Source organism: Eleutherodactylus coqui, chromosome 3 (assembly GCF_035609145.1).
Source record: "Eleutherodactylus coqui strain aEleCoq1 chromosome 3, aEleCoq1.hap1, whole genome shotgun sequence".
NCBI lineage: Eukaryota > Metazoa > Chordata > Amphibia > Anura > Eleutherodactylidae > Eleutherodactylus > Eleutherodactylus coqui.
In genome coordinates, this window is record NC_089839.1 from 29,858,719 (window position 1) to 29,886,517 (window position 27,799).

The 27,799-nt window shown below is 44.5% G+C and overlaps 1 protein-coding gene across 1 annotated transcript in view; it reads left to right on the top strand.

Moving 5' to 3' along the window:
• The window catches only part of LOC136620565 (zinc finger protein 271-like), a 103,815-nt gene that overhangs the window by 57,555 nt on the left and 18,461 nt on the right, over nt 1-27,799 (top strand). Inside the window, exons 8-11 of the mRNA XM_066595409.1 lie at nt 8,500-8,623; nt 8,737-8,834; nt 10,717-10,774; nt 18,684-19,722. Coding sequence (XP_066451506.1) covers nt 8,500-8,623; nt 8,737-8,834; nt 10,717-10,774; nt 18,684-19,722 — 1,319 coding nt within the window. The remainder of the gene's footprint in view (nt 1-8,499; nt 8,624-8,736; nt 8,835-10,716; nt 10,775-18,683; nt 19,723-27,799) is intronic.

The following is a 27,799-nucleotide window of genomic DNA, read 5'->3' on the forward strand; positions in this document are numbered from 1 at the left end:
TATATATATGTATGTATGTGTGTATATACAAGTGATGTTTGAATTAATACCTACGCCACAGGATAATCATGAAATGTATTAGATAAATCACATGACTATGTTCTTAGCTATGTACAGGGACACATATGCTGAGATGAGATAAGAAGTTTCTACTTGACCTCTTGGCACTCAGTCAAGAGGTTATTCACTGTGACTTAATAGTTTCTTGAAGGTCTGCAAATGAAGAATCAGAATGTATCCAAAGAATGCCATGTAATGTCTAAGAAGTAACCAATCAAAGGTGGGATTGAGAACTGTCCAAAGAACTATGATACTTCTTGGTATAATGAGATGTAACCAATGGACATGAAGAAGGGTTAAATAGACCTATGAAAAATGTTGGATTGAATGATGATGTTGTGACACCCCAATGTAAGGGGGCTATAAAAAAAAAAAAAAAAGCCGCCTGACTGAGGTCAGGTAGGAATTCTTTGATGAATCCATAACTGTGTGGGCTCTGTCATTTAATTCCTCCGTCATATGACGTACTGAAGTCTTTGTGTGGACAGCCCTACTGCACGGGCCACCTGGACTTCAGTCGCAGGGTACACTCTGTTATCCCTCAGCAGGCTATCGCCGTAGCATGGGTCATGTGACGTCATTCACAAGGTATACTCAGCTTTCCCTAAACGGCCATGTGTTTTTGCCGTAACAACAAGGTTATGGTGTTCCAGTATAACCTGATTTTTCTCTGATTTTCCTTGTTATATTTCTCGTAGAAGCGATTTACTGATATCAATGGTCTGGCCACAGGCAAGATATAGGTCAAGAGGGAGGAAGGATGGAGGGGGGATGTTCCAGACGTGAAGAGGGGGTTCTTCTTTCTCGGGGTAGCGACCCAGAGGTGGGGGAGCTATAAGACTGCTTTGGGTATTGTATTTATAGAGAGGTTCGTGGGCCTCATATAATCTATCCATGGGGTGCAAATCCTCAGAAATCTATCATACTTGTCTTCTATTCAATGCTAATTTTTCATTGCTCAAGTACCAGTTCATATGGCGCTTGATCTCGGAAGTCCAAGGAAGTCTTACGCTGGGAGTGACCAATAGTTTGTCTTGCTGCCAAAAAGAACAAGATTAGCTTTCTGGAGGATGGGGATATATTTTTGATCCGCTTAATCAGGAAGGCCTTTCATGACTTTTTACATAAGTTATGATAGGTTACTGAATAAATTAGGAATATGTCTTAATTTAGAGTCTTTTGACTCGAGGGCAAGACCCCCATATGTAGAACATGTCTCCTGGGGAGGAGCAACCCCTGGAAACACTCCTTAGAGTAGCCAGGAACCGCATGTGCTATTCTGGTGGGAACTAAGTACCAGCATAGTAGTATTTTATATAATGTTTCTAACAGAGTATTATGGGCACCACAATTGGGTTATTTCCATATCTGGGACCACTCATCCTCCTCTAGGGTATTACCTATAGCTCGTTCCCATCTAGATACATATGACAGTTATGTGCGGTACGAGGTATGTACGAGTCTCCAGTAGATTTGTGAGATGAGGCCTTTTGCCCATGGATACATCAAACAAAATGTTTCAAAGGGGTTTATGATTAATGGGGAGGTTGTGTTCTGGAGAAGAGAGGATACGAAATTCTTAAGTTGTAGGTAATAAAATATTTTGGAAGGCGGTAAGTCATTATTCTTCTGAAGGGTGGGGAATGTAACCATGCCATTCAATGAGAGTAAATGGTATATTTTGGAAATACATTTGTTTGTCCCAATCTTAAAGCAAAGGGGGGAGTCATGGCCTTGCAGAAAAAGAGGGTCATGCAAGAATGGTATGAGCGGAGATCAGCTTTCCAGAGTATTTCATGGCATCCTAAACTTTAAGGGAGGGCTTTATAATGAGGTCAGAAATCGCAGGCCTATGTGTTGGGGAAATCCATAAGATCGAATCTACTGTGAGAGGATGTATCTCCATGGCTTCTAGAGCAAGTCAGAGGGGCATTAATTGTGGAGTGGAGGGAGGCTAGCTAGGCTACCTAGTAGTATTTTAATAGTTTTCGGACTCCTAATCCACTCTGCAGTCTATGTAATAATAATGATAAACTTTATTTGTATAGCGCCAACATATTCCGCAGCGCTTACATAGACAGGGGGATACAGAAAGACAAACATTACAGAACCACAGTTATATAGTAATCAGTTGATGGAAACAATAGGGGTGAGGGTCCTGCTCCAACGAGCTTACATACTACGAATAGTGGGGGGGGGATACAGAAGGTAAAGGGGCTGGAGATGTGCACAGTATGGCGAGGTGGAGAGTGAGCGATGTTATACACATAGACTATGGTCAGACATTTAGCCATATGATGGCAGAATCGGTATGACTACAGGAGCGGTTTATGATGGCTAGCAGGGATTGCAGTCAGTAGGTCAGGGCGCATGTTATCAGGCAGCGTACAGAGGAGTTTGTTTAGGGAATGCGGTATGCCTCCCTGAGGAGGTGCGTTTTTAGAGCACGCCTGAAGTTCTGCGAGTCCTGGATTGCCCGGATAGCCTTTGGTAGTGCGTTCCAGAGGACCGGTGCTGCTCTGGAGAAGTCTTGGAGGCGGGAATGAGAAGTTTGAATTAAAGGGGCGCTCAGTCTTGTTTCATTAGCAGAGCGCAGAGCCCGGGCTGGATGATGGATTGAGATGAGAGAGGCGATATAGGGGAGCGCTGCGCTGTGGAGGGCTTTGTGGATGAAGGTAGCGAGTTTAAATTGAATTCTGTATTTAATGTGCAGCCAGTGCAGTGACCGGCACAGGGCAGAGGCGTCTGAGTAGTGGCTGGACAGGAAGATGAGCCTGGCTGCCGCATTCAGGATGGATTGGAGAGGGTAGAGTCTGGTGCAGGGGAGGCCGATCAGCAGTGATTTGCAATAATCGAGCCGGGAGTGGATGAGGGCAACAGTAAGCATTTTTAGTGCGTCCTCAGTGAGAAAAGAGCGGATTCTTACGATGTTGTTGAGGTGCAGCTGACATGTTCGGGCCAGAGATTGGATGTAGGGGGTAAAAGAGACATCAGAGTCGAATATGACCCCAAGGCAGCGGGCGTGTTGTCTAGGAGTTATGGTGGCGCCACATACTGAGATAGAGATTTCAGGATGAGGGCGGTTAGTGGAGGGTGGAAATTCTAAACCAGGTGGAATGCGACACCCTAGGAATGGAGTTATTCCAGATATAACGGAGGGTCATCTGCTGTAGTGTCTTCAGGATAAGCCCAAGTACATGTACTGGAAGAGTTCCAAAGAAGTAAAGGAGTGTAGGGAGAAATGTCCTCTTCAGAGAATTCACTCTTCCGGTCCATGAGATATGGTATCGATCCCAACTTTCAAGAAGTAGTCTGAATTTGCGAAGGAGTGGGATGTAATTTTATACATATAACGAGGCATAGGACTTTGTCAGGTTTAGGCATCCTTCACATAGGCGAGAAAATCTCTGCAATATTGCGTCGCTGCACAGTGCGATATCGTTGCGTCTTCCTGCAGCAATACCACAATTTTGTAGCACCACCTGCGGGCGGGGGGGACTTGAAATATAAACCAAATCACAGTGGTATAGAGATCTATATAAATTTAACTGAAACCCTTCACAGATATAGATTAAAATATAATGACATTTATTGAAAATTTCTAAAATTGTGGGCTCACATATAACACTTATAGACAATACGTATTGTCTATAAGTGTTATATGTGAGCCCACAATTTTAGAAATTTTCAATAAATGTCATTATATTTTAATCTATATCTGTGAAGGGACTTGAAATATAAGCCCTACCCCGAAAATATACCCTAACTGTTGAAAAATATTTTTTAAAAAGCAAACATTCCCTAGAGGCGCCGTCCGGAGCTCCACTGCAGCTTCTCCCCGGACCTGGCACTTGTCTTCTTCATCTTTCACATTCATGGAATTGCTGATTAGGGCAGAAGTGGGGAAGAAACCGTTAATATCATGCCTACAGGATGGGAGATGCTGGACCCTACTGGGCTGCCTGCATTATAGCCGGGCTGGTAGTGATGTCACAGGAAGGGGCGGGGCCTCCAGGAGATGCTGGATCCTACTGGGGTAAAGGACCTGTGATGATGTCATGACCATGTGACCAGTCATGTGTGTGGGAGGAGTTTCTTGAAGTTCTCTCCTGATGAGGTCAGCAGGTAGTAGAGGTGTGTGCGCTGCATGAGTCTGTGCATTGGGCTGTATGACGGTCAGTCCAGGTCAGTTAGAGGTAACCGTCCGTGTGTCCGTACTGCGGCGGCTGCATTTATCTCCTGCCGTTAGTTGCGCCTCGGATACCAGTTTGTCGGATGTGGAATGAATCGCATATTGGAGAAATAGATAAAATCCCGGTTCTTCATGGCTGATCTTTGCTGCGGATGTTTTGCTGTGATGGTCCGGAGGTATTTTGGTCCTCCAGCTGCACCGTAGTTATTGCAGACAATGTGCAGCACTGATATTAGTTGCAGTTCCATCACTGGTGGTTGCAGTTCTTGGATGCGGTGTATTATTAGGGGGGGTGCGGTGTATTATTAGGGGGGGTGCGGTGTATTATTAGGGGGGTGCGGTGTATTAGGAGGATGTGGTGTATTATTAGGGGGGTGCGGTATATTATTAGGGGGTTATGTGCTCTGACCGCCCTCGTCGGGGCCCCCATGTACACTGCCTGCCTAATACTGTGTATACACGGCCGCACCTCCCCGTATACAGCCAGCTGCAATGTTCTGTATCCTCTGACATCTGTCTGTCGTCGCCAGCAGGGACTTTATCCAAATATCTGTGAATACTTGAAGGGGTTTTCCAGGCGGCGCCGGCTGTCAGTGCCGGGATACACCGACACCTGTAACTGCAGGAGGACCTCTTATTGAAATCCGTGAGGCCTGCAGTTACAAGCGCCAACCACTATACAGGGATCGGAGCACGCGGCTTCCACTCCAACCCCATTGTATCTGGCTCTGACTGACGGTGCTGCCTGGAAAACCCCTTTAACTTCAGCGATTTTTATTAAAGATTTCTAGACATAAAATCCTGGTGTACGACATCTTTAAGTCCCCGCAGGAGGCCGGTTGTGGCTGACTTGAAGTACTTTATACTCACATAAATGGAGTGCTGGGAAGGGTTAACAGAGGGTATACAAATGAACACGGGGTTGTCAAGGATCCATATCAGTTCTCTAGTATTTAGACATGAGTTATGAAGGGTTGGTTTCTGGTAGGGTGACGAGGTAGAGGATAGATTATAATTATAACATAATCCTGGAACTCCAAGATGATCAGTCCAGGGTTGCCAGGTACCTAGGAAATTGGTTAAGGAATTTGTTCTGATGGCATCAATCCTTTCATATACTGTGTTTTCCCGATAATAGGACCTACCCCAATAATAAGACCTACCTCAGTTTTCGTGAGAGGCTTGAAATATAAGCCCTCCCCTGAAAATAAGACCTAGCTAACCTGCATTAAAAAAATCAATACTCACCTGGTCAGCGGCGTCCCGATGCCTCGCGATGGTCTCCGGCGGTGCTGCGGCAAACTGCAGTGTCCTCCGCTCTGACATCTCAGCTTCTTTCTTGTGACAGGGCTTTGAATACCCCGCCTCCAGCAAAGCAAGCACGATTGGATCGAGCGCCAGCTAGTCCCAGCCTTCGCTCGATGAGCCAATCACAGCCACTCAGTGATGTCATTCACTGAATTGCTATGATTGGCTCATTGAGCACCGGTTGTGATTGGCTGGCAAGTAATTACCACTAGAAGAGTCATACTGAGCATGAAAATTTGTCTTTCAGCCTGCTTTCAGCCCCAGTCTAACCCTGGTGGAGCCACCAATCATTTGCCTAGTTTGTCCTTCCTAATTCAGCCTTTAACCCATTCATGACACGGCCTATTTTGGGCTTAAAGACGCAACAATTTTTGGCGGATTTTCCTCTCCGTTTATCAAAAGTCATAACTTTTTTATTTTTCCGTCGACGCGGCCGTATGAGGGTTTGTTTTTTGCGTGGCGAACTGTAGTTTTTATCGGTGCCACTTTTGGGTACATAGACTATATTGTAAAACTTTTTTTTTATGATAGCAGGGAGAGAAAACGCATCAATTCTGCCATAGATTTTTTTATTTCTTTTTTACAGCGTTAATCATGCAGCATAAATGACACATTCCATTTTTTTCTGCGGACCGGTACGGTTACAACGATACCAAAATTCTTACATTTTTTTTTAGGTTTTCCCACTTTTCTGCAACAAAAACCCTTTTTTTTGGAAATCTTTTTTCTATTCTAAATTGCTGCATTCAAAGTCCTGTAACTTTTTTATTTTTCGATGTACGGAGCTCTATGAGGGCTTATTTTTTGCGAAGACGAGCTGTAGTTTTTACTGGTACCTTTTTGCGGTACATTTGGCTTTTTTGATCACTTTTATTGCGTTTTTAGTGAGGCAAAATGCTAAAAACTTGCATTTTGCCTCAGTTTTTTAGCGTTTTTTTCCATGCACAGTCAAAAGCATGTGCAACTTATTGTACGCATCGTTACGGACGCGACAATACCAAATATGTGGGGTTTTATTTTTTTTTTACCTTTTTTTATGCTAATCTGAGAAAAAGCATTAAAAAATGTATTTTTTTACTCTACTCTTTGTCTACATTTTTTTTAATTCATTTTTTTAATCTTTGTTTTTTTTACACTGTTTGTGTCCCTCTGAGGGACTTTAACCACTGCCCTGATGATCGCTGTCATAAGGCATGGCAGAGCTACTGCTCTGCCATGCCTTATCGCTTATACAGCGATCTCAGGCATAGGCAATACAGGACGCCAGTGTCTGGCGTCCTGTTACCATGGTGACAGGCCGGGCTCTCGCGATGTTATCGCGAGAGCCAGCCGGAGACACAGAGGGAGTCCGCTCCCTCTGTGAACTCTTTCCCTGACGCAATCTACTTAGATCGCGGCAGGGAAGGGGTTAACAGCGGGGGGGGGCGCATCTCCGATGCCCCCCCGCTGTTGCAGCGGGACACCGGCTGTGACTTACAGGACGAAAGTTTACGTCCTGTTGCGGGAAGTACCAGGCTGCCAGGACGTAAACTTACGCCCTGCAGCGGGAAGGGGTTAATGTCCCTGTGGATAACAGTTTGCAAAAATTATATCTCCCCAGACAGGAAGACCTGGAGCAAATAGATGAACACCGGCCCTCATTTATCAAAACTGTCTAACAGTAAATCAACAAACAGTAAAAATCAGTTTTTGGTGTCCATAGTAACCAATCACAAAGCAGCTTTCGTTTTACCTCAACAGTAAGAGGATTACATACTGTTGCCCACAGCAACCAATCACAGAGAAGCTTTCATTATATCGCAGCACTGAGGATAGAAAAACGGTTGCCCATAGCAACCAATCACAGCACAGGTTTCATTTTACCTCAACAGTAAGAGGATTAAAAGCTGTTGCCTATAGCAGCCAATCACAGCACAGCTTTTATTTGACCTCAGCAGTATAGTATATAGCAACCAATGACAGAGCAGCTTTCGTTTTACCTCCGCAGAATAACAAATGAAAACTGAGATATTATTGGTTGCTATTGGCAACAAAAAATTCCAAATTTTACTTAAATCGGACCAGAACTGGGGATTTATATACGACACAAACAAACAGATTTTGTGTTTTAGATATAAGATGCCAAGCGAAAGACCTGTTTGAAAAGAAGGACAACAGCCACAATTAAAGTAGCAGCCGCTCGAGTAGCTGCAGCATCGGCCGACTCGAGAATCAATGCAAGGATCATTGAATTTGTCTATTTTAAGTTAATACATTCACATAGCATTAATCGGCATCGGTGTCCTTCCACGTATTTATGTATAGGTTCTGATATAATCTTTTCTTACTAGTCACGTTTTGTATTGCACGCGTTCCGTATCAGTACCTGGGCTAGTCCTCTATAATCCCCTGGTAGTGAGACACTTCATGGAAGATGTCCTTGTCTCCCTCAAGTTCCTTAGGCTCAGGACTCTCACAAATAAAGACAATGGTCCTTTCTATGAATGACCCACCAAGGATGGAGAAGGACAGAGACCACATGGCTGCCCGGATATTAGACCTCACCCTGGAGGTCATCTACTGGATAACTGGGGAGGTGAGAGCTTCACATGATGTCACTCTTATCTCTAGTAATAAACAGGGGAATGACGGGAAAGGTGAAGGATTCACTTAGCCTCCATGTAGTGATCAGTGTCTCACCATCCACAGGATTACACAGTAGTGAAGAAGTGGTCTGGTGAGTGTGTGACCCCCCGTGTGTCAGGAGGATGGAGCCGGACCCAGAGCTCCATCACTGAGCCTTCACCTCATTCACTGATACATGAGCAGAAGATCCTAGAACTTACCCACAGGATCACTGAGCTGCTGACCAGAGAGGTGAGCCCTGCTGGGAATGGGGGGCATTATATAATACCGCCAAGGGAGGAGTCTGGAGGATGACGGTATATTGTGTGTGTCAGGTTCCTATAAGGTGTCAGGACGTCACTGTCTATTTCTCCATGGAGGAGTGGGAGTATTTAGAAGGACACAAGGATCTGTACAAGGATGTCATGATGGCGGATCAGCAGCCCCTCACATCAGCGGGTAAGAGGAGACATTTCTTTATTGTAGGGTACAGTTTTGAGGGTCGGCTAGTCTCGTCATCATCTGACCATCAGATATGTAATGTATTTAGTCTCTCTGGTTATTTCCTATAGATGGATCCAATCAGAGAAATCCCCCAGAGAGATGTCCCAGTCCTCTATATTCCCAGGATTGTCCAGAGGAAGAGGAACGTGTCCCACTGGATCATCAGGTAGATGAAGCTGAGATTTCATCAAATCTTCTACAGGCAGATAAATGAAGATTTCTACTACCAAATGAGCCTTGTGTTGTGCAGATTGATAAGGCAGCAGAATTGCAGTACTAAGCTCTCACTCACGACCTGAAGGTAGCAGGTTCAATCACTGTGTGGCTAAACTCTGACTTAGCCTTCCATCCTTCCGAGGTCGGTAAAATCACTACCCAGCTTGCTGGGGGTAAAAAGATGACTGTGGAAAGCAACGGCAAACCACCCAGCAAAACAGTCTGCCAAGAAAACGTCACAATGTGACATCACCTGAGGAGTAAGTACCTTGGTGCTTATACTAGGTTACTTTACCTTTACTACCCAAGTGCAATGTGTTTTTTAATTTTTATCTTTAAAATTAGGTTTACAAGTATGATAATGGTTCAAGTTTTTTGAACTGATATTCAACTAACCCGTATAAATAGAGCCTCAAGCTGATAATCATGTTTGTGATTGTAGTTTCACACCTATGAACTGTCTCTGTTTGTCTTGCATGTTATTCTACTTCCATAGTGTTGTCAGTAACAGTCCTGATCCTTTGGCCCCAAGATAACCTTCTCTATATCGGGAGATTCAGCACCGGCCATCAGCTCCTCTTGCCATTGAAAAAGAAAAGGGTTGTACAAGTAGTTGCGATGTCACAGACCACTAGGGGGAGCACTAGGACAAAAACTTCCAACACATTAAAGGGGTTGTCCCGGCCTGAAACGGGTTGTTTTTTTTTCAACCCCCCCCCCCTTGTTCGGCGCGAGACAACCCCGATGCAGGGACTTTAAAAAAAAACAGCACAGCGCTTACCTGAATCCCCGCGCTCCGGTGACTTCTTACTTACCGGTTGAAGATGGCCGCCGGGGTCTTCTCCCTCCGTGGACCGCAGCTCTTCTGTGCGGTCCATTGCCGATTCCAGCCTCCTGATTGGCTGGAATCGGCACGTGACGGGGCGGAGCTACACGGAGCCCCATTGAGAAGATAAGAAGACCCGGACTGCGCAAGCGCGTCTAATGTGGCCATTAGACGGCGAAAATTAGACGGCAACCATGGAGACGAGGACGCCAGCAACGGAACAGGTAAGTGAAAAACTTTTTATAACTTCTGTATGGCTCATAATTAATGCACAATGTACATTACAAAGTGCATTAATATGGCCATACAGAAGTGTATAGACCCACTTGCTGCCGCGGGACAACCCCTTTAATGAACTATTTGGTTTTCCTTCATCAGGAGTTCCTGAAGAAGAGGAACAAATTCAGCAGAAACACATTGGGTCTTTTTGTTCCGATGTGTTTCATCAGATTCTTGTTTTTGTAGAGAAAGTGATTTCCGGCCGTTGGGATAATTACTGTTACTGACAACACCATGGGGGCAGACAGAAACATGTAAGCTGCTTCACGGGCCGCTCTGTCCGACAAACCATGGCGATTAGTATGTGAGGAGCTACAATCACCAACTTGATCAGTTTCTGTCTGTTGGAGCTCCAGAGTCTTTTTGTGGTAAATTAGAGCTCAGTTTTGTATCTTCTGACAAACTATTTAGGACAACTGATTTATTGGCAGCGACATATTTAAGAGAGCGCAAGCCGTGCTGTTTAATTCTGTATTTATATTGGTGCCATGGTAGGCGGCACCGCCCATTTGTGGCACTCCACTTTATCGGATACAACTAGACAGTACTGCCAATGGTTTGTAATATTTGATCCTTGGTTGAATGTTGATCCAGTTTGATCCCCACTTGAGCAGATCCTTCTCCTTTTAGGGCAGATTGGTTCCTGTCGTCGAGGGGTTTTCCACCTCTGTCTGGATATAAGATAATGTGGGGCCTTTTACTTCTTTGTCATCTCTTTACTTTGCAGGAAAGTTCTGGTGGAGCGATGAGTGGCCTCGATAATCCCATATCAGTGTCAGTGAAAGGTAAGAGAGTTTCATCATCCTTACATAGAAAGGCAATGTGTGATGACTCACTTCTTAAAATATATGTGCCCCCAATTTCTCCTCTGAAAAGGACACTTTGATGATCTAAAAGTTTAAATCGTCCATGGACCGGAGCAAGACAAAGGACTTCCTGATTTTGGCAAAATCTTTAAAAAAAGCATTGTATGCAAAGAAATCGTTCATTGCTGATGACAGATCTATAAATCAAAAGAAACAAGAAAAAAAACAAAAAACCTTAAAGGGGTTGTCCCGCGATGACAAGCTAAGTTAAACACTTCTGTATGGCCATATACATGCACTTTGTAATATACATCGTGCATGAAATATGTGCCATACAGAAGTTATATACTCACCTTCCCTGCGCTGGCGTCCCCGTCTCCATGGTGCCGTCTAATTTCAGCGTCTAATCGCCCGATTAGACGCGCTTGCGCAGAAGGGTCTTCTCCCTTCTGGTCGGTCCGGGCACGAGTGGTGTTCTGACTCCGCCCCCTTCTACGCATCATCACGTAGCCCCACCCCATCACGTGTGCCGATTCCAGCCAATCAGGAGGCTGGAATCGGCAATGGACCGCACAGAGCCCACGGTGCACCATGGGAGAAGACCCGCGGTGCATCGTGGGTGAAGATCCCGGCGGCCATCTTGGAGGAAAAGAAGAAAGAAGTTGCAGAGAGGCGATTCGGGTAAGTAAATTTTTTTTTTTTAATTTCAACACATCCCTTGGGTTTGTCCTGCGCTGAACGGGGGGCCTATGCAAAAAAAAAAAAAAAACCCGTTTCGGCGCGGGACAACCCCTTTAATCAAAAAAGACCATAAAAAAACCTGCAGAAGGGGGTCCATGTCTCTTGCCCTCGGAGGATTATCATTCTCTATTGCTTCCACATTTTGTATTTCACAGGACTTTTTTAGCTCTGTAAAACTGATGAGCTAGCCACAGGTTGGATCATCAATAGCTGACTGGCCGAGGTCTACTACCTGGGATACTGGCCAGCCAGCTGTTCACTAGATCACTTCCATCCTGTATGGAGCAGGACGTAGATGGCACCATACACAGTGCAGTGGCCTGGCGTGGTATTGTAGGTACAACTTTCATTAAAAGGAACGTGTCACATCTCCACAGCACCGTAGATTGTTATGGTGCTGTTAGGGGATATGACGGGAAGCTGGGTGATGTATTTTCCATCCAGCAGTGTTTCCCCTTTGAAGTTAGCATGCAACACTAAATTTTGACTTTCTTTCTGACTCCTGTCTGCGCTCTTTAAGTCTATGGAAGACCACGGGACTCTGAAAAGAGTCAGATTTTCATGCCGTGCCAACTGCAGAGGGGACACCGCTGGATCGTGGGAGCAGGTGAGTATAAAATATACCTCGCCCAACTCCCTGTCACATTCCCTAACAGCACTGTGACTTAGTTTATGGTGTCGTGGGGACATGACAGGTTCCCTTTAAGTAAAACCACATACTGACATAGTTTTTTTTCTTTTATGATGTATTTTCTGTACATGATTGTGGGGGCGGCCATCATAACTGAGATGCTGCTCTGTTAGATGCATTACAGCAGCCACATGGCCATAAGTGTAGTTGGTTCATTTACCTCTATGGAAGAGGATTGTGGGCGAGCTCTGTGATCCATGCAGATGAGCTGTTACCATTACTTATTGTTAATGCAGTATTCCCATGTTGGACATATCCACAGTATATCCACATAAGTGTCTGATATATGTAGGCCTCAGTTCTGGAATGGAGGTGGCAGGTGTTACTGACACAGCCGGGCGTACTGCTGTATGCTAGTTATGTAATTCCCATAGAAGTGCTGCACTGATTCCAGACCTTCTGAGATGTGGAAATAGCATAGCTGCTGCGCTGTTTAGGTAGCTCCAATTCACGTCTATTGGAGTTACTATTACTGCTTAACACAGGGTACGCGGCTATTTCCGTAAAACCGCTCACCCCCTCGCCTGCCTAGGAGGTGGATTGCAGCGGATGAGGCCAGGGGCCAAGGTGGGAATACTCCTTTCAAGGGGCGCTCTGAATTATATTTTTTCAGTAAAAGTATGTTACCCATGCAGTAAAGTAACGAATCGGCATATACTTGCTGTGTTCCTTACCGGTGCTCAGCCCTCTGCTGCTCTGTTTATTTACAGGCTGCAGTCTTGTCTGGTTTACGGCACATGAAAGGCACTGCAGCCAATAACAAAGCTCAACGATCGAGTGCTGAGCTGTCATTGGCTGCCGCACCTGTGATGTCTTTAAACCGGCTGGGGCATCCTGAAACATGACATCAGTGGGGAGCCCCGGATCAGCGGAGAAAGGTGAGTATATGCTGATTTGTTATTTTAAACCCTTTATGCTGTATGATTTAATGCTGTATAAAAATGACAAAATTGATGTATTTGTTCTCCATGCCCTCCAAAAAAATTTATAAAAGTTTTGCAATATAGTCTATGTACTCAAAAATTGTACCAATAAAACTACAGTTTGCCACGCTAAAAACAAGCCCTCAGATGGCCGTGTCTACGCAAAAATAAAAAAGTTACGGATTTTGAAAAATAGAGATGAAGTCCTACAGAAATCGTTGCGTCATTGGGGCCAAAACAGGCCATGTCACTAGGGGGTTATTGTACAGGAAACCAAAAATATACTTGGACTGTCCCTTTAATGTGAGTAACTCCTCTTCTACATAAGGATCTGGTTCTTACCATGAATGAGAAATAACTAACTGTACAGCATCTGTTTCCCAAAACTGGCAGGGATATTTTAGCCCCCTAGTAATCAGGTCCTAAATACAAGGAAGATTTAGCCAGTTCAGTGATTTGGTTAGTTCCCCTTCTCCATTAGGACTTGGTCCTAGAGGGTGAATAGCAAGTTCAATGCATATTAAACAGTACCTGCACTTTCATGCTGGAGTGTCTTGTTCTCAATTGGATGTTTTTGGCTCCTCCCAGCTGCTGCAGACGTCCGTCCATAACACTATATATGTGGCTGTCCTTAGCTGCCGTAAACAGACCAAAATGGCCAAACGAGCACAAGCACTCCAGCGTGACACTACAGATACGCTTTAACTATTTTTCATCATCTGTAAAGACCCGTTTTGCCCCCTACTGGTCTGGTCCTAAGTTATGATAGTATGTAGCTGCTTCAAGGTGACTTGGCTAGATCCCCTTCTTAAATATTTAAAAGCTTAAAAACTAGGTGACATAAAAATAGTCCGAGGAAGGACATACATTTCTGACTCCGCCTTTCACTAATGGGCCATTTAGAATGATTTAATAAAGTTTTGATTTTTAACTCAATCTACGGGTCCAAAAGAAAAGCATGCAGGAGCTCATTAGAACAAGCGAAGTCTTGAATTCTGACAGTGTATACAGCCGTGGTGCATTATGGGAAGGTGCAGTGCATGTGTTGATGGCAAAATACAGAAGTGAAGATCTGACTCTTGTGGGGGGTCATGGCATTTATATCTTTCTTATGCAGCATTTTGTAATTAATGAGTTATATTTAGCAAAATCATTTTTGGGGGCCATTGATCTTTTTAATAAAATATTCAGTTTGTGGGGGTAGTTCCTCTCTAAAGGGGCCCTGGAGAAAAAGTAAAAGTGAACTTATGTTATAGGTGAGCCCATATTGGCAGGAGGTAGGGCCAACACAACCAGCCACATATATGGAGCTAATGCAAAAATACTATAGTAGGGGGTAAGCTGAATATAAAAGTTTTTAGTCTTCATTGTACAGCTCCAACTTTAACACATGTAGTGCCAGAACCAAACCCAGTTCATGAATACGGCCCCAGAAGCAAGCTCTGTACATAAATAGGACAACAGTATCGAATTCGGCAAAATTATCAACTGCAAAGTCCGTTTAACCTCTACAATATGTTTCTACCATGTGAAACTACAGCTATCAGTTTAACCTGAAGCATGGTAATGTATGATGGCAGATGTCTCACAGACTAGACTTGTATCACACATCACTGCTGGAGACCATACAGTAGACTCCAGTACTGGTCAGAGGCAGAATACACAGTGAGCGATTCACAGGTGACTCTTCTATAAACATTCTCTTTCCTTTTCTTCTGCATCCAGCCCAGATTTCCATGATAGCTTGTCCCAGCCCTCACCCACTTGATATAGTAATACTAATACACTGTTTCTCTGAATATAAAAAGGGTCCCGAGGTGAACAGCTTATTGCCTTGGGTTCTGTTTTTGGCACCTCAGACAATCAGCTGAGAAAAGCCATGGCCAGCATCACTAGGGAAATGCATTATTTTAAAGGGGTTCTGTCATTAGGAAAAAATTCTATACTTGCCCATTTCCCCCTCCCCCTCCCGCATCTTCTTTCCACATTTTTCCTTACCAATCTTCTCCTGGCTCCTCCCGTCCGAAGGATCACGTCACCTCAATCCATCTGATTCTTCTATTTCCTGTGATGCAGCGGTATTCTGCTTCCTGCAGATCAGTGTACCCAGTCACTAGTGATGTAGCGTTCACTGCCTAACGGGGAATGCTGAATCCTCTGCAGCCTGCTTTAGCTATATGAAGACAAGCATCAATAGCTTGTGCCTGCTCGCTAAAGCAGGATGTCGAGGATGCAGCAATCCCTGCTGGGAAGCAAACTGTAGCGAATGGACGCTATATAAAAGGATGAAGAGGAGTGGCTGGCTGGAGGAGCTCGGTGAGGACAAGATGTGGTAAGAAGACTGCCTGGGGAGGAAAGTATAGAATTTTTTTTTACTAATGTGTATCCATGTAGTAGTTGGGGGGAAAACGGCATGTTCTCAGTCTTCAGCACATTCACAGAGGAATACTTGAAGTAGTCCTGGATATTCATGAGCTGCAGGCTAGTCATCAGTAAAACCAGCCTCTATTCTCTGATTGCCAGCTGTCTGCCTATTATTGTGCATAGAGAGAAATCTGCCTATCAGTAGCTGGAAGTCAGGGAGGGCAAGGCTAGCTGCAGCTCATGAATATGGAGGACTAGGTCTGGCTGCTGATAATAAAATGCAAGTTTCTCCCAAACTGCAGCACAGATACGCACCCCAGACATATTACTGTGATCAGTGTGCATGACGCTGCCTTATTTTGCTCACAGTAAAAGTTGCAAAAGGATAGCGATTGATTCACCTTAAAGAGGTTATTTACATGATTCGGATACCTAAAAAATAGGCTTCACCAAAAGGAGTCTCTCTACTCATCTATTTTTTCCTCAGTATAAGTCCTGATTCCTCGTTCTCGGTAGTAACACTTCATTGTAACAAGGCTTGTATAAAGAGTCTGACATTGACTTGCAGGAATGCTGCCTTCTATTAGGTGACCCTGCAGAGATATTGTTCTATCTCCCTTATTTCCTCGTTCTCAGTAGTAACACTTCAGCAAGGATCCCTGTAATAGCACAGCTGTCGTGTGTTGGTGTGATCTCTACATGACTTGGAGCATATAATGTGGTACTGAATATTTCGGGGTGTGCGCCTTAGTCTATTACTCCTCCCAATACTGCAATTGTTTCTCCAGCATTTCCATGTTTAACCCACTCCCCACCCAGGCACATGGAGGAGCCATCAATGTATACTTCTCTCCACTGTACATGTGAACTCACAGGGGTTTTCTCTCTAATGACGTCTTCCTCCTACAGAGTCTGAAGGGTGTTCCCCCATCTCTAATGGGCATTTTCCTCTATTCCACATTCAAAGCCACTCATTTAGAATTTGAATATTAGTGGTAGTAATGCTCCGCCACTGATGTGCTTTACATCCACTATATGGACAAAAGTATTTGGACACTGCAGGAAATCAGCAAATACTGAGTTTGCCGAACGGTATGCTGGGAAGGCCATGGGTAAAAATAAAAATGCTCATTTTGTAATAACTATTCATTCATCCAATCAAGCCCTTGTCGGACGAACTGGAGCGACGGGTACGACACGTCACCAACACCCATCCTCACAACTATCTCTTCTCACAGCCTGGCATGAGAAATGGCGAGCTATTCCTGCCCAGACCTACTGAGAACTTGTGGAGAGTATGCCTCGACGGGTTACCGCTGTAATACAAGCAAAAGGACGGCCGACATGATACTAAATAGAATAATATTGAAAAACAATATACTTTTGTCCATAGTGTATATTCTATTATCTATGTATATTGTATAATTTAATACAAAATAATAATTTGTGGAACCACCTTTTGCTGCAATTACAGATGCAAGTCCCTTGAGGTGTGTTTCTGTTAGCTCAGCACATCTTGTTACTGGGATATTTACCCATTTTCCAGGTAAAAGTCTTCCAATTGCTTCCACTTAGATGGTTGCATTAGTGTTCAGCAGTCTTCAAGTCATGCCACAGATCCTCAATTGGATTGAGGTCTAGGCTATGACTCCAAAACCCTTCCATGTTTCTTTTTACACCCCTCCAGTATAGCTTTCGAAGCCTTTAGGCCTTATGCACACGGCCGTGACGGGCTCCGCAAGCGGAATACCGCAGCAGAGTCCGTCACGGCGCCCCCCCCAAAGACCCCATACTCTCCTCCAGATCCATTGGGCAAAGTCCCGCATGACGCTTAGGCGCGAATGTGCAGTACAGCGCATGATGCGCCGGCAGCGTCATATGACGCGGCTGGCAGTTGGCGTGGCAAGTATACCCGCGGCAAATAAGATATGCTGTGGGTATTTCATGTGTTGGAATTCCGCAGCATGTACATTGAGCTATTATGTTCAATAGGGAATTAGGCCTTATAGGGTCTTTTTCCTGCTAGGACAGGGTTGCAGAACTCCAGTCCTCAAGGGACTCCCAACAGGTCATGTTTTCAGGATATCCTATAGTAAGTACATCTGTTGCAGAGTCTGAGGCTCTGACAATTACATCACCTGTGCAATACTGAGAAAATCCAGAAAATATGACCTGTTGGTTTGCCTTGAGGATTGGGGTTGTGCACCCCTGTGCTGGAAGGTGAACCTCTCTTTTAGACTCACATTTCTGGCAGACTGAAGCAGGTCTACCTTAAGCATTGTCCTGCATTTAATGTTATCAATTTTACTTTCACTCCCGAACACATTTCCATGCCCCATCCATGATGTTGCTACTACCATGCTTCACTGTGGGTGATGGGAAGTGTTGAATTTGTGCCACACATAGCATTTATCATCATGACCAGAGATCCTTCTTCCATGTGTTGAAGGGAGTCTGTCATATGGGGCTTTCTTTTCTGGACTCTATTCCTTAAAGCCCCACTCCGTGAAGTGGTCCTAGGGGGACATACGACTTTTATGAAATTTGCCCCAAAATTTTAAATCGTTGTTGTCTTATTAACATTGTGATATATTCTAGTTAGGGATGAGCGAGTATACTTGCTAAAGCACTACTCGCTCGAGTAATGTGCTTTAGCCGAGTATCTCCCTGCTCGTCCCTGAAGATTCGGGAGCCGCCGCAGCTGACAGGTGAGTCGCGGCGGGGAGCAGGGGAGAGCGGGCGGGAGAGAGAGATCTCCCCTCCTCCGTTCCTCCCCGCGCCAGCCCCCGAATTTTCAGGGACGAGCAGAGAGATACTCGGCTAAAGCACATTACTCGAACGAGTAGTGCTTTAGCGAGTATACTCGCTCATCCCTAATTATAGTACATGGTCTATAGAGAAAAACCTCTCACTACCTCTACTAGGAACTAGTTTATGAAAACTCCACCAACAAAGTACTTACAAACATCACAATATGGTTGTGAGTACTTTGGTCTTCCATCACTGTAAATACATGTGCTTTATTTAAATCACATGTTATCCTACTTTCTTGCAAGCCAACTTTACTTTATATTTCCTTGCTTCCTATTGTCTTAATAAAGCTTGATTGCCTAATAAAAAGTCAATTGTTTAGTTTTCGAAAATAAGAAATTTTTGCTTTCTTTTCCAGGTGCAGATTGGATAAGAGGCTCCCCTGGACATCTCGATGTATCTCTATATCAGGAAGTAGAAGATTACACCACACAAATAAATACAATAACTCCTAATGTACCCAAAGTGCTTCAGACTAGCGAGCTATTCTCCGATGCTGCTGGTCACAATCAACCTTTGTCTAACCAATCACTGATTAACAAACATAGATCTGTTCATGGACAAGGGGAACTATTTCAATGTGGGAAGCATTTTAAAAAGGATTCTAAACTTTCTTTTCAGAACAGAAATCCTAGCAATGAAAGGCCATTTCCATGTTCAGAATGTGGGAAATGTTTTAAGCAGAAAACAAATCTTGTGGGGCATCTAAGAATTCACACAGAGGAGAGGCCATTTTCATGTTCAGTCTGTGGGAAAAGTTTTAACCAGAAATCAAATCTTGTTAAGCATCAGAGAACTCACACAGGGGAGAAGCCGTTTTCATGTCCTGAATGTGGAAAATGTTTTAGTTGGAAATCATATTTTGTGGCACATCTAAGAAGTCACACAGGCGAGAAGCCATTTTCATGTTCAGAATGTGGCAAATGTTTTAGCCAGAAATCATATATGGTTAATCATCTGAGAACTCACACAGAGAAGAAATTTTCATGTTCAGAATGTGGGAAGCGGTTTAGTCAGAAATCAATTCTTCTTAAGCATCAGAGAATTCACACAGGAGAGAAGCCATTTTCATGTTCTGAATGTGGAAAATGTTTCAGCTGGAGATCATATCTTGTGGAACATCTAAGAAGCCACACAGGAGAAAAGCCATTTTCATGCTCAGAATGTGGCAAATGTTATAAACAGAAAAGAAATCTTGCGGGGCATCTAAGAACTCACACAGAGGAGAAGCCTTTTTCATGTTCAGAATGTGGGAAATGTTTTAGAGATAAATCAAGTCTTGTGGGACATCTAAGAATTCACACAGAGGAGAAGCCATTTTCATGTTCAGTCTGTGGGAAAAGTTTTAACCAGAAATCGATTCTTCTTAAACATAAAAGAACTCACACAGGGGAGAAGCCATTTTCATGTCCTGAATGTGGGAAATGTTTTAGCCAAAAATCATATATGGTTATTCATCTGAGAACTCACACTAAGGAGAAAAAAATCAGTTCTTGTTAAACATCAGAGAATTCACACAGGGAAAAGCCATTAATCACACCAGGTCTGTGCCTGTTCATATGTATGTATAAAGAGCTGTTTCTTTAGATCTAAGCCTGATGAAGAACCCTATGTAGGTTCAAAAGCTCGATATAACATCATGTATTTTTGTTAGCCATTAAAAGGTATCATATCTACAAGATTACTTGGTTTCTCTTACTGAGAATAATCACATTTAATATGACAGACACAACATTTCTGTACCATTTTACTGATGCTTCTGGACACAGGTTCTCATGCAGCAAGATGAGTCTGGTGGGAGGAGCCCTGCACACACAAGGTCACAGTGTGCTCATGGGAGTTGTTGTTTTTAGTACTTCATAGCTCCACAACTGCCCACAGAAGTGTTTTAAAGGGCCAGCTTTGCTAGAGCAGTGGGGATAACAAAGTGAAAGGGAACAGACAGAGGAGGTTAGTGAATGTACATTTATTGTGCAAGTAAAATGTTATGGTGATTTCAGCAACTTTACTGCCAAATGGAAATTTGGTACAACCCTTTTAAACTTTACTGCAAAATAAATAAAAATGTGTAATATACATGTATCACATCAGCAGTGTTTACTACATGTGTGTTCAAGTAATCAGATCTCACCTGAGACACACTACTAACCTTGAATTGATGACCAGGTCTCGCTGGGGTGGCTGCTGCTGGTCTGCGCTAGGCCACGCCGCTCACTGCTTGCTGCTGGGTGCAGATCTAGCTGCAGGCAGCATAAGAGAAGATCAGATTAGAGAGGGACAGAGGTGGAGTTGACAATAGCGCCTGCTCACTGCTGCTCTGTTTAGTACATCCTGATGCCTCCAGGCCGGCAGTATATCATGTGATGAGCAGTATGGCCTGGAGGAGGGACTAGTAGGTAGCGGATCATTGTGGGGACTCACCCGTTCAGACAACGCAATTCCCTGATCCAAGGTTATACTCCTCCGCTCCAATAAGCTAAACTGTAAGTGCCCACCCTCGGACTCCACCTCCTCCCTTCAATCAGAGCATTTGTCCAAGTGTAATATCTCTCATATTGTAACATCAGCTGGCGGGCGGGCCGCTGGCGCTGTCATTTGTATGCAAAGGGCCGGCTTCATGTAGTTACTTGTCACTGACAGCAGCCGGCCCTGTATGTAATGAAGAACAACAGCTTGCGCACAGAGCATTCGGCCCATTGGGAATTTTCCCAATGTAATACACTGCAAAGAAAATAATAGAAATACTTCTTTCTCGGGGCTTGTTCACACAAGGGACCTAATGACGCAAAAACTCTGCGTTCAAAAAAAATAGCGGGTAACTCCACAAAAAAATGCACGAATGGACGAGCTTCATTAGCGTTAAAATTACCTTTTCACGCGATCTGCAGCGGTGTGTTGCAGAAAGACTGCGCTGCTGTTCGGAATTCCCTTGGTCGGTAGAAATCCTGCTAATGACTTCTAATGTGTAATATACAGGCACGTGTCTGATTTTCTGAGCGTTGAACGCAGCTAAACCCCCTCTCCATACCTAGGGAATTTCAGTCGCTGTATTTCAGTCACTGATCTTTTTAGGTGCTTTTTTTTTTTTTTGCGTATCTACAATTCCTTGTTTGAATGTTGGAAGCCATTGGTTCTAATAGTCACAATCTTTTTGCGCGTGTAAGTCAAATTCCCTCATGAGAATGAGCCCTCACAGATAAGAGAATCTGCAACACCCTTGACAGTGTAGTTTCTAAAAGGGGTCACTTCACTGAGTCAATTCCAGCCTGTCTAGCAGCTGTCCGTACAGCACACGGCGGTTACTCCAGATATTAGCTAGTGGTCATAATAGTGTGACTTGACTCTGTATAAGACACTGCCATACCCAGGAGAGATCGCCTAATAAGATATGGGGTGTCTTTAGTGGCAAAAAACAACATCTATGTGGATAGGAATGGCTAAATTCCTGAATCATCGGTGATGACTGCTACTTCTGCACAGTAAGGATCGTGGGCCATACCAGTACCAGTAAGTGTAACATTGATTATCCCAATATGCCATCTGCATGAGACCAGTGCCCCATAGTGAATCCATACCTGTGCCATCCCTCTCCAATGTCAAGCCCCCAACAGACAGCTATTCAGACGGTGATGCAAGTGATGAGATATACTAACCAGTCAATATGGGGGATGAAACTCCAATGCCATTTAGCCAGCATCAGCTGACTGATTTGGTTCGCAATCTGAACTTACCTAAAGACGCATCAGAGTTGTTAGGATCACAACTTCATGAAAAGAATTTACTGTATCCTAATGCGAGATTCTCCTGGTACAGACACCGAGAAGCAGAATTGCTTCCTTTTTTTGCTGAGGAAGGCGGTTTGGTATATTGTCGAGACATCGCGGCAATCATAAAATACTTCAACGTTAATCACAATTCAGGAGAGTGGAGGTTGTTCATAGATGCCAGCAAATGCAGTTTAAAAGGTGTTTTATTACACAATAGTAACATCCATCCATCCATTCCAGTAGCACATTCTGGGACTATGAAAGAGACATACGAAAACCTTACATTTCTGCTGGAAAGTGTGCAGTACAGGCTTCATGAATGGTCTGTGTGCGGCGATTTCAAGGTGATTGCAATATTCCAAATTTCCTTGCTTTTTGTGTGAATGGACCTTCAGAGCAAGGACTGAACATTGGGTTCAAAAGCAGTGGCCAGTCAGAAGTACCATCACACCTGGCGAAAAAAACATTGCTTCATTTCCACTGGTTGATCCCTCGAAAATACTGTGGCCACCATTACACATAAAACTAAGCTTAATGAAACAATTCGAGACCGCTTTAACCCCTTAATGACACGGCCTATTTTGGCGTTGAGGACCAAGCGATTTTTTTTGGTATTTTTCCATCTCCATTTTTCAAAAGCCATAACTTTTTTATTTTTCCGTGGACGCGGCCGTATAAGGGCTTGTTTTTTGCGTGGCGATCTGTAGTTTTTATTGGTGCCACTTTTGGGTATATAGACAATATCGTAAAATTTTTTTTTTTTTTTTTTTAATGATAACGGAGAGAAAACGCATCAATTCTGCCATAGATTTTTTTTTTTTTTTTTTACAGCGTTAATCATGCAGCATAAATGACACACTAAATTTTTTCTGCGGGTCGGTATGGTAACAACGATACCAAAATTGTTATATTTTTTTTAGGTTTTTACACTTTTTTGCAATAAAACCCCCTTTTTTTTGGAAATCTTTTTTTTTTCTCTATAGCTGCATTCAAAGTCATGTAACTTTTTTATTTTTCCATGTACGGAGCTCTATGAGGGCTTATTTTTTGCGAGACGAGCTGTAGTTTTTATTGGTACCATTTTGGGAAATGTGCGGCTTTTTTGATCACTTTTATTGCATTTTTTGTGAGGCAAAATGCTAAAAATTAGCATTTTGCCTCTGTTTTTTAGCGTTTTTTTTTACGCTTTTTGTCGTACAAAATAAAAAGCGTGTTCAACTTTTTGTACACGTCGTTACGGATGCGTCAATATCCAATATGTGGGGTTTTAGGTTTTTTTTCCCTTTTTTTATGCTAATATTAGAAAAAGCATAAAAAAGGGGTTTTTTTACATTTTTTTTTTACATTTTTCTTTTTTTTACACTTTTCTTTTCTTTTTTTATACTATTTGAATCCCTCTGAGGGACTTAGATCACTGTGCCTATGATCGCTGTCATAAGGCATGGCAGAGCTACTGCTCTGCCATGCCTTATCGCTTGTACAGCGATTATAGGCACAGGCAATACAGGACGCCAGTGTCTGGCGTCCTGTTGCCATGGTGACAGGCCGGGCTCTCGCGATGACAGCGCGAGAGCCAGCCGGAGACACACAGGTATCGCGATCCCTCTGTGAACTCTTTCCCTGCCGCGATCTACTTAGATCGCGGCAGGGAAGGGGTTAACAGCGGCGGGCGCATCTCCGATGTCCCCCCGCTGTTGGAGCGGGACGCCGGCTGTGACTGACAGCCGGCTCCCGCTGCGGGATAGCGCGGGATCTTATGTGATCCCGTGCTATCTCCAGGACGTACCGGTACGTCCTTTTGCGGGAAGTACCAGGCTCCCGGGACGTAACAGTACGTCCTGGAGCGGGAAGGGGTTAGGCAGTGACAGTAAATGCCTTCAGTACCTCGGTGTTAAGTTTCCATCATTCACTTCTGAAAAAAATCAAACCCGGCATTTTTATAGGCCCACAAATATGAAAAATAATGGCTGACAACATATTTGAGAAAACCACGGGTGAGTGCGAAATGCGAGCATGGAGTGCATTCAGAATGTGGTACAAAACTTTTTGGGGAACACGAAAGCTCTAAATTCCACCAGTTTAGTCGACGAGATGTTGGAATCCTATCAACTGCTGGTTGTAACATGAGCATCAAAGTTCACTTTCTTGATGCTCATCTAAATTACTTTCCTGACAATCTTGGTGATTTTACGGAAGAACATGGCGAGCGCTTTCATCAGGATATTAAAGTGATGGAAAAGAGATATATCGGGGAAAGTGGACTGCACCTATGATGGCTGACTGTTGCTGGATGTTGAAAAGAGACAGTACGGACGACCTCCGAAGAAAATCCACAAAGAGGAAATTTCAAGGGGAGCCAAGTGGTAAATGTTGGGTATTTTTGAATTTTACATGTTATAAACGTTGTCATAAATGAATGTCATTAAAAAGATTATCACATTTTCCTGATTTGCGAAAAAACCTGACATGATACGGAATTGGCGAATAAGCCAACTATGGTTATTATGCCTGCAAAAAAGAACGGCGAATGAAAAGTGAAGCTTCTCGTTGGTCGTTGACTCGCTCTAAGACAGAACGGTTCTCGTTGGTGTTCATATGAATGATAATTATTGTAGTAGTTCTATCTAAAAACACCTCAAGTAAAAACATTCCAAAGTTATCACAAGATAAAGGGCCAGAGGTCAGAACTGCGAGATGAAGCCGCGTCACCAAGGCCAAAACTAGCTGCGGTGGGAATGGAGGTGTAGTGTCCCAAAGTAACATCCTGGTTCCCTCCATAATTGTCATACATAATTGTCCTATGTGGATGCACTGTGCCAAATCTGTCATGTCTATTTTCTGTATATGTGTAGCAAAGCTGCAGCGTCTGAAGGGTTAACTCCTTTAAAACCATTGCCTGTCAGCTCTGTCTGTTGCTGAATGTATCTATCTTGCTGTGTCATGTGGTACAAGTGAGGTGATAAAAGAGAGTGTCTGAGGGCAGGAGAGGGTATTCTATCTGTGTTGGAGCAGGATTTCATCTTACCTGCTGCTCGGAGCTAACACAGAGCTGCATGGGAGCACCATCAGCTTCCATGTTGGTGAAGATGGAAGAAGAGGAACGACTACCCGTAGTGAATGTAGAGTGGATGTAATAGGAGTGAGTCCAGTACAGAGAAAGAGTGCGCACAACCCCCAACATCCTACTTCATACAATCCAGGTACCCGTTCACACTACAGGCACTTATTTTTCTACTATGGCCATCCGCCAACAGGATCCCCACACAGAGGTACGTAATTTTGACACCCACGCGAGTAGATGGCGTGTGAATCACACTAAACATCATCTACTTGCGGGAATACGCTGGCCTGGATCCCGCACAGCTGCTGGATGGGATCCAGGAGATAAAGGAGAAAAAAATGCTGTGATAAGCCACGCCCCCAATGCCCCTTTTTATCACGGACGGTATTTTTTCGGGACAAAGGTGGCAACCCTAGTGGAGAGCCATTTCCCTGCAGTATCCCACGCATGGGTGTTGCAGAAGTTAGTGTCCCTCACAGGACATGACAACCATTTTTTTGATGTGCCTAATTAAGTTAATGGACGCTCACACAAGTTTTAGTGGGGCCACCCAAGATGGCGCCAATCAGGTCTTTATGCTCTTCTCTGTGACTCACTCCTGCCAAGTAATTCCCGCCAAAGTAACTTGGTGCCAAAATGACAACTCCCTGGCATGGTGCAAAGTGGGGGGGGGACTACCCCTGCTTCATAGACTTGCTGGTGCCCACAGTGGGAGGAGTTAGCTGTGGCTGTAGACTCCTGGGCTTAAAGCATTATTGGCCAGACTAGCAACAATATGGATCCCACTTCAAGAACAAATAGGCTGCGCAGAATTCCAGGAGCAGCGATTGAACAAGTTCCTTGGAGGCTTCCTGGATACTGAGAGGAGGACCTGCGGATTATAAAGCTGCCTACGTTTGCTGCATCAGAGGACTTGGAGGGCTCTGCAGGACCTGCTCCAATGCTCAGGCATCCCACCCGGTATGGATCTTAATACACCGGGGTAACAGAGTGGTCAGGGAATACATCCCAGAACTTTTATGTCTGTTTGTCATAATGTACGGAGATGCCAACTTCAGTTTCTACTTTATGGCTGGGTTCACACTGGGCGGATTTCGGACAGAAATCTCGCGGTTTGGCCGCAGCGAAAAAAACGCAAGATTTCCATCGGGAAACCGCTGCTTCAAAACCCGCGGCATGTAGCTGCAGGTTTTCAAGCGGCGTGGCCGCACGCTTTTCTATTGCAGACGGCGCTCCCACTGCCGGCTTTGCCCCTACGGATTCGCCATCCCGTAGTGGCTGGCTAAGCCTAGGACTAGTGGCCGCAGGCGGATTTGCCGCGGCGAAATTCCAGAGGAAATTTCCGTGGCAAATCCACCCTGTGTGAACCCAGCCTATAGGAGAAAGGCAGAATCCAGCCCGTTTGCTTCCACAGACACTGCGGAGGAGAAGCACTGTATCTCCAACAGCTTCCACCCTATCTACAACCAGTCTTCCAGAGTTGGAGGATGACAGTGCGTTGCCGTCAGGAGGTGCTGCAGTAGCTACTGCTGATGCAGAAAACAGAGAGAACCGGTGGTATGAGCTAGGAAGAAGAGCGCCCCTGAAGGATGATTTTCTCGCTCAGCCATAAGAACTCTTTGCATAAGAGACATGGCTCTGTTTTATTTTTTACAGTTTTCCTGGCGGACTGTCAATTTACTTGCATGGGGGGGGGGGGGGCAGCGGACTGTCAATTTACTTGCAGGGGGGGGGGCAGCGGACTGTCAATTTACTTGCGGGGGGTGGGGGTCACTGAATTGTAAATTTACTTGCGGGGGGAGGGGGTGTACACATTGCCAGGTGTACACATCTCTAACCAGACGCGTATCGGCTGCAAAGAGCCTTCGTCAGTGACGTAGGTAAAGGCTAAAGGCTCAGGGGCCCGGGTGCAAAAGTTTATCTTGGGGTCCCCCAACTTCTCTTAACCCCTTAACGCAGAGGCATAACTTGAAGCTCCGGGGCCCCCAACTATAATGCTTTAGTCATAGTAATAGGCTCTCTACATGGAGAAGAGAGGCATTATGGGCCCCCTAAGATCCTGGGCCCGGGTGCAACCGCATCCTCTATAGTTACGCCAGTAAGCACCGTGCTCCAGTGACCGCCACTGACAGCTCAGCACGGGCTTCACTGCTTCACCTGCACATACAGCCAACCTAAACAACCAATCAGGTTGCTGGAATTGCTGATTAGGGCAGAAGTGGGGAAGAAAAAGTTAATATCATGCCTACAGGATGGGAGATGCTGGATCCTACTGGGGTAAAGGACCTGTGATGATGTCATGACCATGTGACCAGTCACGTGTGTGGGAGGAGTTTCTTGAAGTTCTCTCCTGATGATGTCAGCAGGTAGTAGAGGTGTGTGCGCTGCATGAGTCTGTGCATTGGGCTGTATGACGGTCAGTCCAGGTCAGTTAGAGGTAACCGTCCGTGTGTCAGTACTGCGGCGGCTGCATTTATCTCCTGGCGTTAGTTGCGCCTCGGATACCAGTTTGTCAGATGTGGAATGAATCGCATATTGGAGAAATAGATAAAATCCCGCTTCTTCATGGCTGATCTTTGCTGCGGATGTTTTGCTGTGATGGTCCGGAGGTATTTTGGTCCTCCAGCTGCACCGTAGTTATTGCAG